The 14,269-nt window shown below is 33.3% G+C and overlaps 3 protein-coding genes across 4 annotated transcripts; 1 reads left to right on the forward strand and 2 right to left on the reverse strand.

Annotated features, from left to right (window-relative positions):
- Positions 1 to 2,357: 2,357 nt before the first annotated feature.
- LOC105327658 (ryncolin-1) lies at positions 2,358 to 5,553 on the forward strand. Of its 2 annotated transcripts, XM_011428250.4 has the most exons (6): positions 2,358 to 2,492; positions 2,979 to 3,158; positions 3,321 to 3,466; positions 4,282 to 4,378; positions 4,764 to 4,928; positions 5,258 to 5,553. In XM_011428250.4, exons 1-6 carry the CDS (start codon positions 2,402 to 2,404, stop codon positions 5,503 to 5,505), a joined length of 927 nt encoding a protein of 308 aa, XP_011426552.3. In that variant the 5' UTR covers positions 2,358 to 2,401; the 3' UTR covers positions 5,506 to 5,553. The 2 variants fall into 2 exon arrangements, with proteins under 2 accessions (XP_011426552.3, XP_011426553.3); XM_011428251.4 differs by lacking the exon at positions 2,979 to 3,158 and having other exon boundaries at positions 2,383 to 2,492.
- A 736-nt stretch (positions 5,554 to 6,289) lies between these two features.
- LOC105327677 (monocarboxylate transporter 14) lies at positions 6,290 to 11,053 on the reverse strand. The gene is given in 7 exon segments (XM_020066994.3): positions 6,290 to 7,861; positions 8,074 to 8,281; positions 8,284 to 8,803; positions 8,895 to 9,162; positions 9,252 to 9,395; positions 9,613 to 9,808; positions 10,906 to 11,053. Coding segments are annotated over 7 exon segments (1,566 nt in total). The 5' UTR covers positions 10,987 to 11,053; the 3' UTR covers positions 6,290 to 7,712.
- A 1,226-nt stretch (positions 11,054 to 12,279) lies between these two features.
- Positions 12,280 to 13,977, reverse strand: LOC136273167 (monocarboxylate transporter 14-like). The gene is made up of 2 exons (XM_066077360.1): positions 13,182 to 13,977; positions 12,280 to 12,969 (listed from the first exon to the last, which is right to left on the reverse strand). The coding sequence occupies exons 1-2, from the start codon at positions 13,522 to 13,524 to the stop codon at positions 12,821 to 12,823; spliced, it is 492 nt and encodes a 163-aa protein (XP_065933432.1). The 5' UTR covers positions 13,525 to 13,977; the 3' UTR covers positions 12,280 to 12,820.
- Between the last annotated feature and the right edge of the window lie 292 nt (positions 13,978 to 14,269).

Here is a 14,269-nt window from a genome sequence, read left to right on the forward strand (position 1 = left end):
TTTTATAAACTTCACAAAGCAAATTGAAAGTTGGAAGTGGGCTAAATTTATCAAAAATCTTGACAAAAAAGAAAAAATGGTGTTGTGGTTACGGTTATGAAGCAAAAAAGGTGGTGGGGGGGGGGGGGGGCTAACCTCCCCCCCCCCTCACAATAGCCCCCCGGTTCCGACGCCTGTGCTACGCAGTTATGTGTCTTCCTTCATATTTGTAATTTAAATCTTTGACAAAATCAATTTTATATTAATTTTTGTAGTAGATATAGTTATGTTAAAAGTACTAGCAAATCTTCGAAATTAGGTCACTGAAGCGTTGAAGCGAGGGGCTGTGTCAAAAGTAGTTCCGACCGGAAGTATTTGATATAGCATCACCCGTGTGATATAGCAAAGGTTTATCACACGGGTAATATACACAACAAGTATGAGATAAATATATATATATATATATATATATATATATATATATATATATATATATATATATATATATATATATATATTTATCTCATACGTATGGTGTATATTACCCGTGTGATAAACCTTTGCTATATCACACGGGTGATGCTATATCAAATACTTCCGGTCCGAACTATTTTTGATACAGCCCCTTGCTTCAACGCTTCAGTGACCTAGATCTATATGTTTTTACGAAGATTTGCTAGTACTTTCAACATAACTATATTTACTACAAAAATTGATATAAAAGGGATTTTGTCAAAGATTTAAATTACAAATATGAAGGAAAACACATAACTGCGTCGCATAGGCGTCGGAACCGGGGGGGGGGGGGGGGCTTATTCATAACCGTAACCGTAACCACAATTTTAAAAAGTTATACACAACCGTAACCACAGATTTTTGATGAGTTTAGCCCCCTTCCAACTTTCAATTTGCTTTGTGATTTTTATAAAACTGCAAATTACGTTAACTATCAAGGAGTTCATCCTGACGACGCGATGAAAACAGCGCTCTCATTGTGTAGCCTACTGGCGTGCCAGTATATATACAAGAACTTACCGATATAATGTTTCATAAGAAGTTTATTCCACCACCAGTAAGCATCCTTATTCACTTTAATTTCGAATCATAAGGCTAGTGTTTGTTTTATAGAACATCAACAACTGTTCCTCGTTCGAGTCAATTCAAACTAACGAGCATTCGCAACTTCGTGTAACGTTATGTCAACAAACTTGATTATTCACGTCTTCTAATCGGAATTTCCATTTAATCAAGTGAATAAGCTCTAAGAAAAACTATTTAGAGCTAAAAAATTATTTTAATGTTTATATCAGTGAAACTTTACATTAAAACAGTTAGATTTATCTCAGGAATGACGTACTAAATTGTATTGCGCAAGGTCACAATTGAGCCGCATAACACAACGTTGCATCATCGTTTTTAATCTTTGAAAAAAAAAACAACAATTCGGGTCACATAAGGGACTGTCTCAAAAGCTTCATAATATAAATCAAATTGTATGAGATAAATAGAACATCTATGATTGTGTGATTTTACATTTGCTTTATCCAACTCGTTGAAATGGTTATATTCGCTCGGCAAGCCTCGCGAATATATACACCATTTCAACTCGTTGGATAAAGCAAATATAAAATCACACAATATAGATATCCTCTATATATATATATATATATATATATATATATATATATATATATACACACACACTATATTTTCAATTTTTGTTCTAAAAATTTGTATCAACCCCGTTTCCATTTTTCACGAAACTTATATGTTTTCAACCGTATATCATTAAAAAAATTCCTCATAACATAAAATCGGTAAGAAATAAATGCTTTTTGCAGAGAAAACAGTTCCAGGGACTATGAAGTATGGTATAAAACTGTCATGCATGATGCATGCTACAGCATTTATGTAATAATATTCTTTTGTCTGTCATTTGATTTCATTTTGACTATAGCCAACATGGTGATGATGATGATGATATATATATATATATATATATATATATATATATATATATATATATATATATATATATATATATATATATAAGATTTTAATAAGGAATAAGTGCTTTTATTTCATTTTGAGCAGGAATATAACTAGAATAATAGATATATGAATAGATATGGAAATTGGTAGCTAGGTATATAAGGAATATTTGAAAAAAAAATGAACATCTTTTCATTCAGCCTATAATTTGACAGAACAAGGGTGGAGATCACAAGAGGAAAAGGTTCATAGCTACCTACTTGTACATGTACACATACCCTAAGTCGGTCAGAATCCTCATGTGTTTGATACAATTCCATCTCTTATCACGAAACAAAATATCATATTATGATTTAATTATATATGTGTGTGTGTATATGTATATATACACACACACTCGATAGAAATCAGGGTAAACGTCGTGGACACAATGGTTCTCTGTGGAAGTTTGTACTATTTAATTTCTTTGGGCACCTGTTTTATGGTCGTAATGTCTATTGATCCTCATCCCAAAGTCAAAGGTATTTTAGCAGTAATAATCATTTATATGAAGTTTAGGTAAATAGAATAAACCTAACAGATACACATAAATGTTTACTTCATATTGTAATATTGCATATCGTTAATTTGTATATGTATACGGTTAAAGCAATTAGAGATTTACAGGCAGTTAATAAGATTTAAGAAATAAGGAAGATTTATGGTAGTTTTGACCACATCGGACTATCAATATTAGAATCTTTAAAAAATAATATCTTATTACTTATATTTATATATACAATTTTCAGCAACTGTACAATTAAATATCAAATAATTTACATTTTTTCATTTCGCATAATTATGCGAACTCCGCTTGCGTTCTCACACTGCATTTGCGTCATTGATGAAATGTTTTGGATTATATATTTACAAATTAGATTTGTTGTGTTATCACAGATAAAGACAGAGGAAAATTTATATTGTGTTAAAAAAAGAAACTTGTAAATTTTTTTTCATCCTTCGAGCAGACAACGTGGAATCCCTGCTTCGGATAACCCCTTGGAAATGGAAACACCTGAACTCGTCCTTCAAAGTGGATTCCCCCGTCACTGTGGATGTGTCCCTCACTTCTCACTACAGACTGATCGGAAAACACTTTTTGAAACAATTTTATAGTTTGAATGGAACATATTTCCCCAAATATTTCAGTCAGTATAATCCACCTATAAAACTTTTTGTACTTATAATTTCTCAATTACTTATATCGGTGTTTGCAATGCAAGGTAAAGACCAAAAATCATTTTGTCCCTCAAACAACATGTGGTATTGGTCAATTACTTACATATATTATTAATTGCATTTAATATCAGTGCTGCATAAACAAAGGGACTGTTCATCAATTCTAAAAACGAAACCCAACACAAAAGGAAGAGACGGTGTGTACACGATATACCCGGATATGAAGACCAAGAAGTTAGTGTACTGTGACATGACCACTGACGGCGGAGGGTGGACCGTGAGTATTTACTTCTTTTTCTCTTGGTGCGCTAAGAAGTTTTGTAATACTTTTCTAGATATGTATATAAAAAGGAAATGATACATAAAAACTAGGCAAGAATATATAATTGTATATACAATGTAGTTTCTTCCATCAATAATCTACAAAAAAGCAATTCAAATGTATGGTATTTTATTATTTGAACATACGATGTATTATGTAACGTTTATAAAGGAAATGTTCATTGTTCTTCAGCATTTTGCATGTACAAATGCACTTTTTTTATATGTGCGCCCTCACAGAATACCTCGTTTTAATACAAAATAAAGCGGTTACATACAAAACGTTCTTTTTATTTGTGTTAAATGTCATGTTGTAAATTTTGAATTTACTGGGTGGCAGTAAATACAAGTAGCGTTTCTATATATTACTTGTTGTTTTTATTCATTTAGCACTTTATTGTTTTACATTCGGACGAAAATAGTGAAGGAAAATATAAAAGCTTTTTTAATTTAGTGATTATGGCAGCACCAACGAATCTCTTATTTTTATAAATATTCGATACATTTTATATATATTTAAGGTAGATTTGGGTTTTTTGCAGAAAAACTACAAAAAGCAAAACTTTATTTTTAACCATATGTCACTTTAACCAATTCGAGTTACTTTCAAGTTTTAGTTTCAAGAAAATTGACCGTCTGGTTCTTTTTATGGACCATCTCACAATAGAGGTGCATAAGTTGAGGTATATTTGCCTTGCTCCAATTCTATGTTGCTTCAAGTCGTTGAACTCTCATTGATTTGCATGTCAATTTTGTAACTTTTGTTGGTAGGTGATTCATAACAGGATGGATGGCTCTGTTGATTTTTACCGATCCTGGCAGACTTACAAAGACGGATTTGGAAAAGCAGATGGGGAATACTGGTTAGGTAAGTAAAATTTCTACATTGTAGAAATGTATACGTTTCAGTGATCGTCTGATATACAGTAGTTACGCAATTTAAATGTATACGTTTCAGTGATCGTCTGATATACAGTAGTAACGCAATTTTTAATCTAGTAAAGAGACAATCTGATATCATCCTAAGCCAAATTATTTTGAAACATTGTCTCACTATCTCAGCTTATGATGATGTAGTCTTGAATCATGAATATTTAGTTGGTCATTTCATAGAAATGCCAACCTGAAAAGTCAAAATGAAATAGTTGAAATAGTCAAATGTATAGTCTCTTCATTATGGTGTCCAAATGTCGTCATTCATGAACAAAAACAAAAACGATGAACTATTAATATGAAATGGTATCATTATCAAGGAAATGAGGACATACACTTGCTCACTACCAATACCACACAGGAGTTACGAGTGGACCTTCAAAAGTTTTCCGGTGAAAAGGCTTACGCTAAGTATTCTATCTTTTCTGTGGGGAACGAGTATCAAAAATACAAATTAACAGTCGGCGGATACAGCGGAACTGCAGGTAAGATTATGTGAATTCATTGTAGATATCAGGAATAAATGAGAAACTTTAGATTGCTGGATGGTCGTGGCTTTTTTAAAGCTATATTAACCTTCTTTAGACGAAGGGCTCTGTATAAGGTCATAGAAAAGTGTTCAAAGCTAAAATATTTAGATTTCTTATTTACTTAAAAACAGTTCATGGCCCAAAATATAATGTATAAAATGGTAGACCTGGTGGTTATTTTGTTGACCATCCAGCCTCCTTATTTTGTTGACCATCCAGCCTCCTTAAGTTCCCAGTTTTTTCTTCAAACGTTTATATTTATGATAACTTTTAATGTTTTTCAGGGAATAGCCTTTCTGAGCACAATGGGATGAAATTTTCCACGAAAGATCAAGACAATGACATCTGGGGTAAACGATGCGCAGTTGAATTTAAAGGTGGATGGTGGTTTCATAATTGTTTGGGTTGTGACCTTAACGGTCCTTATTATAAATCTGCTGTTAAGACGGCTATAAGTATGGTATGGCACTCATTTGGAAAACATTTTGTGTCCTTGAAAAATGCAAGGATGATGATTAGATCCAAAGTTTGATGCTGTGCTCGTAATTTTGATATTGAAATAAATGAGAATAAAATGAAATTCTAGTTGGCTCTTTTTGTACTTCCAGTATATTAACTTAAAATAAAACTTTTAACATTTCAGTAACAATTTATTTCAAAACATTTTTGGTAATGCATTGACTCTATCGATTCTTGGGCATTTCTCACACAACAAATCAGTATATTTTTCTTTGTGATTTTAGAGTAGTTAACACTCAGCAACATAAAAAAAAATAGAATTGGTCAGTTTGCATTCTCTGTATGAGAAAAATATAAAACTATATATTTTGAGTAAGAATGCAAAGTTTTTTGTATACTGTGGTTTCATTAATTTTCGTGGGTATCAATTTTCGTGGATTATCTAAAAACCACAGTTTCAAGGATACGTAATTTCGTGGTCAATGATCCAATCAATACAAAATGTCAGTTGAAATTGAACTTCAATGAACATTTAATTTCGTGAATCAACTTAACAACGAAATCCACGAAAATTGGTATTCAACGAATATTAATGAAACCACAGTATAGTAGAGTTATATTAGTCCCTAGAATTAAATGTACTTGTATACAATTTGTTTGGTATTTTTAAAAGAAGGATTTCCAACTGTAAACCGGGGGCTATTATTAGAATAAACATGAACTAACACAAGATAACGATAAGGGAATTCTTCGAGAACAGACCTACCCTGCAAAAGAAAATTTAAAAATTATTAATTACTGTTACTCTGTCCTGAAAAATAAAATTTAATCTATTTATATAATATATTATTATTTATATATTATATAATCTAAGGACCAGAATGCCTCTACACATTCATATTTAAGCTTGCTTTTGGTATAGAAAATTTCCAGAGTATAAACTTCATCATTGCATTCCGTTTTACAAATATTATAATTATTTTTAATCTTATCAAACAAAATAAATTCACTCGTAAAAGTTTGATATTGTACGAGTTGAAAAGCATTTGAATAAGAGAACCAAACAATCTTTAAAACGTTCACTTTTTTGGGAGTTGATTTTAATCAACTCTCCTATGCAGTTACTCAGACAAACCGAAAGTGAAACAGTGTTTGGACTTCGGCACAAATCATTGCTGCTGACAAGACTTAGTTCTTGAAAATGATTGATAAATTCGATGTTATGTATGCTAAAGCATTGTTTTTCAAGGAAACTTATTTATAAATACCTTGAAAATAGTCAGATTTTAAATGGTACGAACAATTTAAATATTTTTTGTAATCGTATATATTCCTACGCCAGAGTTCAATATAGTCTCGTTCAACTCGACGCTCGGCTGTCTCCGTAAATCCTTGTCGGAGATTTACGGTGTCAGCCGAGTTTTTGGTTGAACGAGACTAGAGTTCAATATTGCTTGGATCCATACAATTTTCGAGAAATATTTCTATCACTGATACATAGTTTGATTGAATTAATTTTATCTTTAAATATTATTTAACATGATTCGTATGGGGGTTTCTCGACATTCTTGTCGAAAAGTCCCAAAATTCATATTATAAAAATGTTAGTAATTCAACTTCATGAATTAGAAACTACATGTACTTGTCATGCAAAATAACATATCATTGATTTTTAAAATAAATAAACATCGACAAAATCAACTCCCGTCAGTTCTTCAGTACTTTGATTATTGTTATTACTACTATCTGAACTAAAACGGTCCAGGTAAATACGTTAAATCACTTGAAAGAAACATAAATTTGTGTCATGAATACTCAAATACACGTATATTTAAATGCATTTCATGCTATATCAAACAATCTTGGTTAATACTTCAGTACAGTCATGGCGATAATCTGTCGTAACTTTAAATTTGTGGTTACTATAGAGAATGGTAAATGGTCATGCGCACTAAAAGTTTCCGGGGCTACACGAAGAAATACGTCAAAAACGTCCAGTATATAACGTAATATCAGACGATCTTGATTAATACTATAATACAGTCATGGGGAGAGTCTATCTTTACCAAAATAGGACAACATACTGGTACTTCAGTATTTTGATCAACATAGCAGTAAATGGTCATGCAAAAAAAACAACAAACCTATAGAAAATAACCCACTCACCCACCCAAATAAACGTAAATATACCGTTGCACTAAATTCAAAATTAACAACCAAAACAACCGCCATATATAGTAAATTACAAATAATATACTTCATTTATCTGATCATGTACAATCAATGTTCTTTTTCATTACACTGGCCTTTCCTAGTTAACATTAAATGTCGAATATTTGAAGTCAATAAAATGAGAGCACCCAAAAACATAGAACTGCCTCCCACATAAAAGGCGTTCTCATATTGTCCGTTGATGTCTTTCAGAAAACCTGTGGGAAAAACAAGGGAATTTTAGTTGCATTTGAGTTTGGGAGAAAAGTCTTCATATTATTTAATTGATACATATATGAGAATATCTATTTTCATAGGGAAATACTAGAATCTACTATTGATTTTTAATGAGTACATATTGAGAATTTAAAAGAAAAAAACATTTCAGGAAGATTATGAATAGTCAATCTGACAATATTTGTAATCTTACCTGAGAAAGGCGGACCTATAAGCATTCCCACGCCCTGGAAACATATCAGGAGTCCGAAAGAGTTGATGAGTTTTTCCGCGCCCAACAGATCGACTAGGATGACGGACTTCTGGGAGATGAAGATTCCAATCAGTAGCCCGTACAGTCCACACACTACAAAGAGCTGGGTGTACGTACCTGTCATGGGGATAACAAAGGAGACCCCGCCCACCAGAAACATGATGATGTTGTAGATATACACCCGCGGAACCTTTTGACTTTCTTCAGATCAAGAACTACCCCAGAAAACACCCTACCCACCCCGTCAAAAGCCCCGGTGATGATGACAAGATACGCAGACTCCATGTCAGTGTTTCCAAGCTGTTTACCGTAAGCAGGAAGGAACACGAAGGCAGACTTAAAGGCAAGTGTGAACAACATTATGGCTAAACAGAATGATAAAAATCGGAAATCTTTTAGTAGAGAGAGTTCTAGATATTTATTTCTTGGGTGTTCTGGTTTCGATTTTGATCTGAATATACCACAACAGGAGTTTTGTTCTATCTCGATCTCTTTGTTCTTTGGATTGCTATTCATCGCAGACTTGCACTTTTCTTGACTCTTAGATAGCTGCTCTTCTTTTTCAGCTACATATAGTTTGGTTGATAGGTATTCTTGAACCATTGGTGCTTCGTTATCATTTTCTTTTAATAAAACCTGCACGTGACAAGAATCTTTACAACCTTTTTTCCTGTTAAATTAAAGGAGAAAATGTTGACAAACATTAGTTCCATTTACAAACTGTCAAAATCAATGTTATAGGTATTTTCTTAAACTCTTGCCTTTTGTCAAAAGCCATCAGCAATCTTTGCTTCTGAAGAGGTCTTAACAGCATACCAGCTATACACAAGTTGAGTGCAAAGCCGGCTAATATATAGAACACTCCGCTGTAACCGTAAAAGTGGAAGGCCATCTCTACGATTACCGGGGCAGCGAACGACCCGAATCCAACCCCAGACGTTGCCAAACCCACGGCAATGCCTCTCTTTTTGTTGAAGTATATTCCAACAATCATAACGGCCGGTGCATATGCTAAACTACGTCCAAATCCTGAAAAAGAATCCGATTTTTCTTATATATGACCATGGCAGTCAGTTTAAACAAAGACATCTGTTAAGAACTTTTGTGTGTACATATACCTCCTATGAATCCAAAAGTGACGAAGACTGTCCACAGATTGGGTGCATACGCCGTCATAATAAGAGTAACGGTGAGGATGAGCGAACCCACGATGACCACGTGTCTGCAGGAGAATTTGTTACAGAGGAAACTACACAGAGGACCTATAAGAAAAATAACGTAATTACTGACCATATATTTCGTATCTTTCTAGCTGTTGTATGCAATTTGTGGTCACTTTGACTGCGGTTACAAGAATGACCGGTAAAATATTGCATGTTCATGTTGAAATCATTTTAGGATGAATGAAGCTTGTAAGAAGAATGACATCGTATAAAATGTTTTCTGGATAAACAGGTGCCCAAAGGGGCACAGCCCTACCCAGCATGAGTCTGATGGCGGAAGCTATTGTGGTTGCCCATGCGGTGGTTGCGGCGCTCTGTCTGAACCGCTCTAAGAAGTACAGGTACAGCAGACCCGCGGACCGGTCCATTCCACCGATGATAAAGTGACACAGAAAGCTTCCAAAGACGATAAACCAGCCCCACCCACCGTCAGGGACCACGACCTCTTCTCTCTGTGTAGAACACAATAATTAATGCACTTGAAAAATTACGCACTTTGAAAAATGTAATCGAGAAACTGTTTATCAAGTTATCTGAGAATGCATTGGGTTCTTTTTTAGCTCACCGAGACGAAGTCGGGGGGACCTTATGCTATATCCTCCTGTATCTAAGTTTTACTTGTCCTATCTTCAACAAACTTGCATGGATGATGAATCTGGACCTACTTATGGACTTCAAAGACTTGGATGTTTAATTTGGGCCATGAATTTTAGATGATGTAGGAGGTTAAGGTTTTTGGAGCAGGTTAAAGTTTATAAAGCAGGTGGCTTTTGATATCAATTTCTAAGTTACTACTGGTCCTAACTTCACCAAACTTGCATGAACAGTGCGTCTTATGATACTGATGCACCTGACAAGATTGAATGCTGAATCTGAGCCATATGTCTTGAATGCTGGAGGAGGTTAAGGTTTTCAGAGCTGGTTAAAGTTTTTGGAGCAGGTGCCTTAGATGATTATATCCAAATTATTACTGATCCTAACCTCACCAAACTTGCATAGATGGTGCGTCTTATAATACTAATGCTCCTTACAGGCTTGAATGCTGAATCTGAGCGATAGGTTTTGGATGATGGATGAGGTTTAGTTTTTTTGAACAGGTCACATGTTTAATAGATAATAGTATCATATTTTAAACTTGCAGTTATAATGTAAATGAATCGCAGAGGTATCCTCAGATGCAGAGCCCGATCTCCATTATCAAAGATGATAAAAAAAACAACCTCACTCAAACTTGCTTGATATATGTGTTTGTTGTTTAATGATATCACAATATTCCTACTATATAATTTATTGTTATAAATAATACAATATTATTGTTATAAATAATACAATATTAAATCATATATTATATTTTTTTAACGTAATCGAAGATTACGAAGATATCGAAGATATCAACGCACTTTGAAAAAAATATTTTTTTCAAAGTGCGTTGACTTTATCCAAAAATTAACACACTTTGAAATAAAAAAATGAAGTGCGTACTTTTCATTGTGTGTTGTAACAGTGCGTCTTAGGCAACAGAAAGTCGACTTTGAATGCTGTTTCTTACCTCGATATATATGGACGGGGAAATATCCTTGGAACCTTCCTGTCGGCCCGTCCCGTTGCCTGTCTTTTCCTCATCCTCCATTATTTTAAATTTCCATAGTATAAATTATATATTTCTGGAAGTTCCGAAGAGTATACTAGAATGCCAATGTTCTGTATAAGCGATAAACTTTGACTCTCTTATGTCACCATATCTAATCCTCTCTGTTACATTTATTATATTTTATCAAAAATACGGACTCGACATAAAAACTGTAAGGCGATAATTTTTTTCAATAATGCATTTTAACATAAAATTTTGGACAATATTTTATTTTATTTAACTTCTTATATACAGATTTGTAATATTTAAAAGAAAATGGGGGAATAAGATGGCGCAAATGCCCATTCGGCTTAGAAGTGAGATACAATTTTGAATTTATTTTTTCCCAATTAAATCTATTTAAATATATTATAATACAAGTTTGCAAAAGTACAATTTCTAACTATATTCAGTTTTTAATATATTTAACAAAAGATAAGAACAAAAATTGCCTGCAATTTTTGTGGTATCGAACCCATAACATAAAAACTCTAGATATATAAGGTTAGCTCATGTCAGGTACTCTATTCTCTGTCATTTCAGACACAACAAAGTGCAGGCTGTTTAAATATTATGTGTGACTTAGACCACGAATTTACGGACTTGTATTTTTTTTTTCAAAACGTTCAATTGCTGGGATACATAATGACATTTTTAATGTATAGTGGGTCTTCTCTACACGTTTTTGTTGATTGAAATCGGTTTGTTTTCCAAAATACCTTATTTAGATTATGAGAAAAATATGGAGCACAGACACACTCTATAAAAGAAAATGCCTTGAAGTTCTAAAAAAAAATGACAGTATTTGCAGGTTTTGATATTTATATATATAAATTTATATTGTTTTAAATGGTTTGTTAAAAAAAATATTAGATTTATTGATATTTGAATTTTTCAGTAACTTGTCCGACCGTGTATGGGCATATTTAACGCCTTATCCACCCATCTTCTTTAAGGGATTTTTCTTAATTTTCCAAAACTGACATACTTTTTTAAAAGGAAAAAAAAATTACAATCAAAAGTCTATAACATACAATAGATGGTTTTTCATTATTATCAATGTTTTTTTTTTATTCTGAGTAAACGCCATCGTTAAGCTTTCTTTAGATATAGAACATTTCCAAAATATAAACTTCATCATTGCATTCCATTCGATTCAAAGTTTTACAAATATTATAATTACTTTCAATCTCATTAAACAATCACTCGTAAACGTTTGATATTGACGAGTTGCAAAGCATTTGAATAAGAGAACCAAACAAACAATCTTAGAAAAACTTTCATTATTTCATTGTTATTATCTGAACTAAAAACGGGTCAGGTACATACGATAAAACACTTGAAAGAAACATAAATTTGTGTCATGAATACTCAAATACACATGTAAATCTAAATGCATTTCATGCTATATCAAACAATCTTGGTTAATACTTCAGTACAGTCATGGCGATAATCTGTCGTTACTTTAAATTTGTGGTTACTATAGAGAATGGTAAATGGTCATGCGCACTAAAAGTCTCCTGGACTACACGAAGAAATAAGTCAAAAATGTCCAATATATACCGTAATATCAGACGATCTTGATTATTATACTATAATACAGTCATGGCGATAATCTATCATTACTAAAATAGGACAACATACTGGTACTTCAGTATTTTGATCAACATAGCAGTAAATGGTCATGCAAAAAAAGCGTTATCGAAAATAATCCACTCACCCACCCCAATAAACGTAAATATACCGTTGCACTAAATTCAAAATTAACAACCAAAACAACCGTCATATACAGTAAATTACAAATAATATACTTCATTTATCTGATCATGTACAATCAATGTTCTTTTTCATTACACTGGCCTTTCCTAGTTAACATTAAATGTCGAATATTTGAAGTCAATAAAATGAGAGCACCCAAAAACATAGAACTGCCTCCCACATAAAAGGCGTTCTCATATTGTCCGTTGATGTCTTTCAGAAAACCTGTGGGGAAAACAAGGGAATTTTAGTTGCATTTGAGTTTGGAAGAAAAGACTTCATATTATTTAATTGAGACACATAGGAGAATATCTATTTTCATAGGTAAATACTAGAATCAACCATTGATTTTTAATGAGTACATATTGAGAATTTAAAAGAAAAAAACATTTCAGGAAGATTATGAATAGTCAATCTGACAATATTTGTAATCTAACCTGAGAAAGGTGGACCTATAAGCATCCCCACGCCCTGGAAACATATCAGGAGTCCGAAAGAGTTGATGAGTTTTTCCGCGCCCAACAGATCGACTATGATGACAGACTTCTGGGAGATGCAGATTCCAATCAGTAGCCCGTACAGTCCACACACTACAAAGAGCTGGGTGTACGTACCTGTCATGGGGATAACAAAGGAGACCCCGCCCACCAGAAACATGATGATGTTGTAGATATACACCCGGAACCTTTTGACTTTCTTCAGATCAAGAACTACCCCAGAAAACACCCTACCCACCCCGTCAAAAGCCCCGGTGATGATGACAAGATATGCAGACTCCATGTCAGTGTTTCCAAGCTGTTTACCGTAAGCAGGAAGGAACACGAAGGCGGACTGAAAGGCAAGAGTGAACAACAAAATGGCAACACAGAATGACAAAAACCGGATATCTTTCAGCAGAGAGAGAGCTCCAGAAAGTTATTCCTCGGTTGTCCCGGCTTAGATTTAGATCTGAAGAAACCACAACAAGATTTCTGTTCTTTGTAACTTTTAACGTTTTTCAACTTAAGGATTTATTATTTTTTTCTTATCGTTTTTTGAAATATTTCAAACTGAATATAATTAGAAATTACCCTTTTGTCAACTTGTATTATAACATATCAAATATATTTAATTGAAAAAATGTTAAATTTGAAATTGTATTTTACGACTAAACCAAATAGGCAGTTGCGCCATCTTATTCACCCATCTTCTTTAAAATGATGGAGGAGGATGAAAAGACAGGCCACAGGACGGACCGACTCCGTCCATATACCGGGTATATCGAGGTAAGAAGCAGCATTCAAAGTCAATTTTCGGCTGCCTAAAATGCACTGTTATACACTTTGTAAAATTTCCAAGTGCCTTAATTTGGGACCAAGTGAACGCACTTTGAAGAATAACAGATTTTTCCCCAAAGTGCGTTGATAGTGTAGATATTAACGCACTTTGAAAAAAAATGTTCAGGGTTTTTTTTTATATAATTGATACTTTAATATACAATAATAATTGGATCAACCTTGTTTAGCTCAATAGGATATATTTTTTA

The sequence above is a fragment of the Magallana gigas genome, chromosome 2, assembly GCF_963853765.1.
Source record: "Magallana gigas chromosome 2, xbMagGiga1.1, whole genome shotgun sequence".
NCBI classification, from domain to species: Eukaryota; Metazoa; Mollusca; class Bivalvia; order Ostreida; family Ostreidae; genus Magallana; species Magallana gigas.

Excerpts from the sequence above, each read along its gene's own strand:
- LOC105327658 (XM_011428250.4), top strand. The coding sequence starts at position 2,402 with ATGGTTCTCTGTGGAAGTTTGTACTATTTAATTTCTTTGGGCACCTGT. Across the intron at positions 2,493-2,978 it reads TCCTCATCCCAAAGTCAAAG|ACAACGTGGAATCCCTGCTT; the intron begins GTATTTTAGCAG and ends TCCTTCGAGCAG. Across the intron at positions 4,379-4,763 it reads AGATGGGGAATACTGGTTAG|GAAATGAGGACATACACTTG; the intron begins GTAAGTAAAATT and ends ATCATTATCAAG.
- LOC136273167 (XM_066077360.1), bottom strand. The coding sequence starts at position 13,524 with ATGGAGTCTGCATATCTTGTCATCATCACCGGGGCTTTTGACGGGGTG. Across the intron at positions 12,970-13,181 it reads TATAGGTCCACCTTTCTCAG|GTTTTCTGAAAGACATCAAC; the intron begins GTTAGATTACAA and ends TTTTCCCCACAG.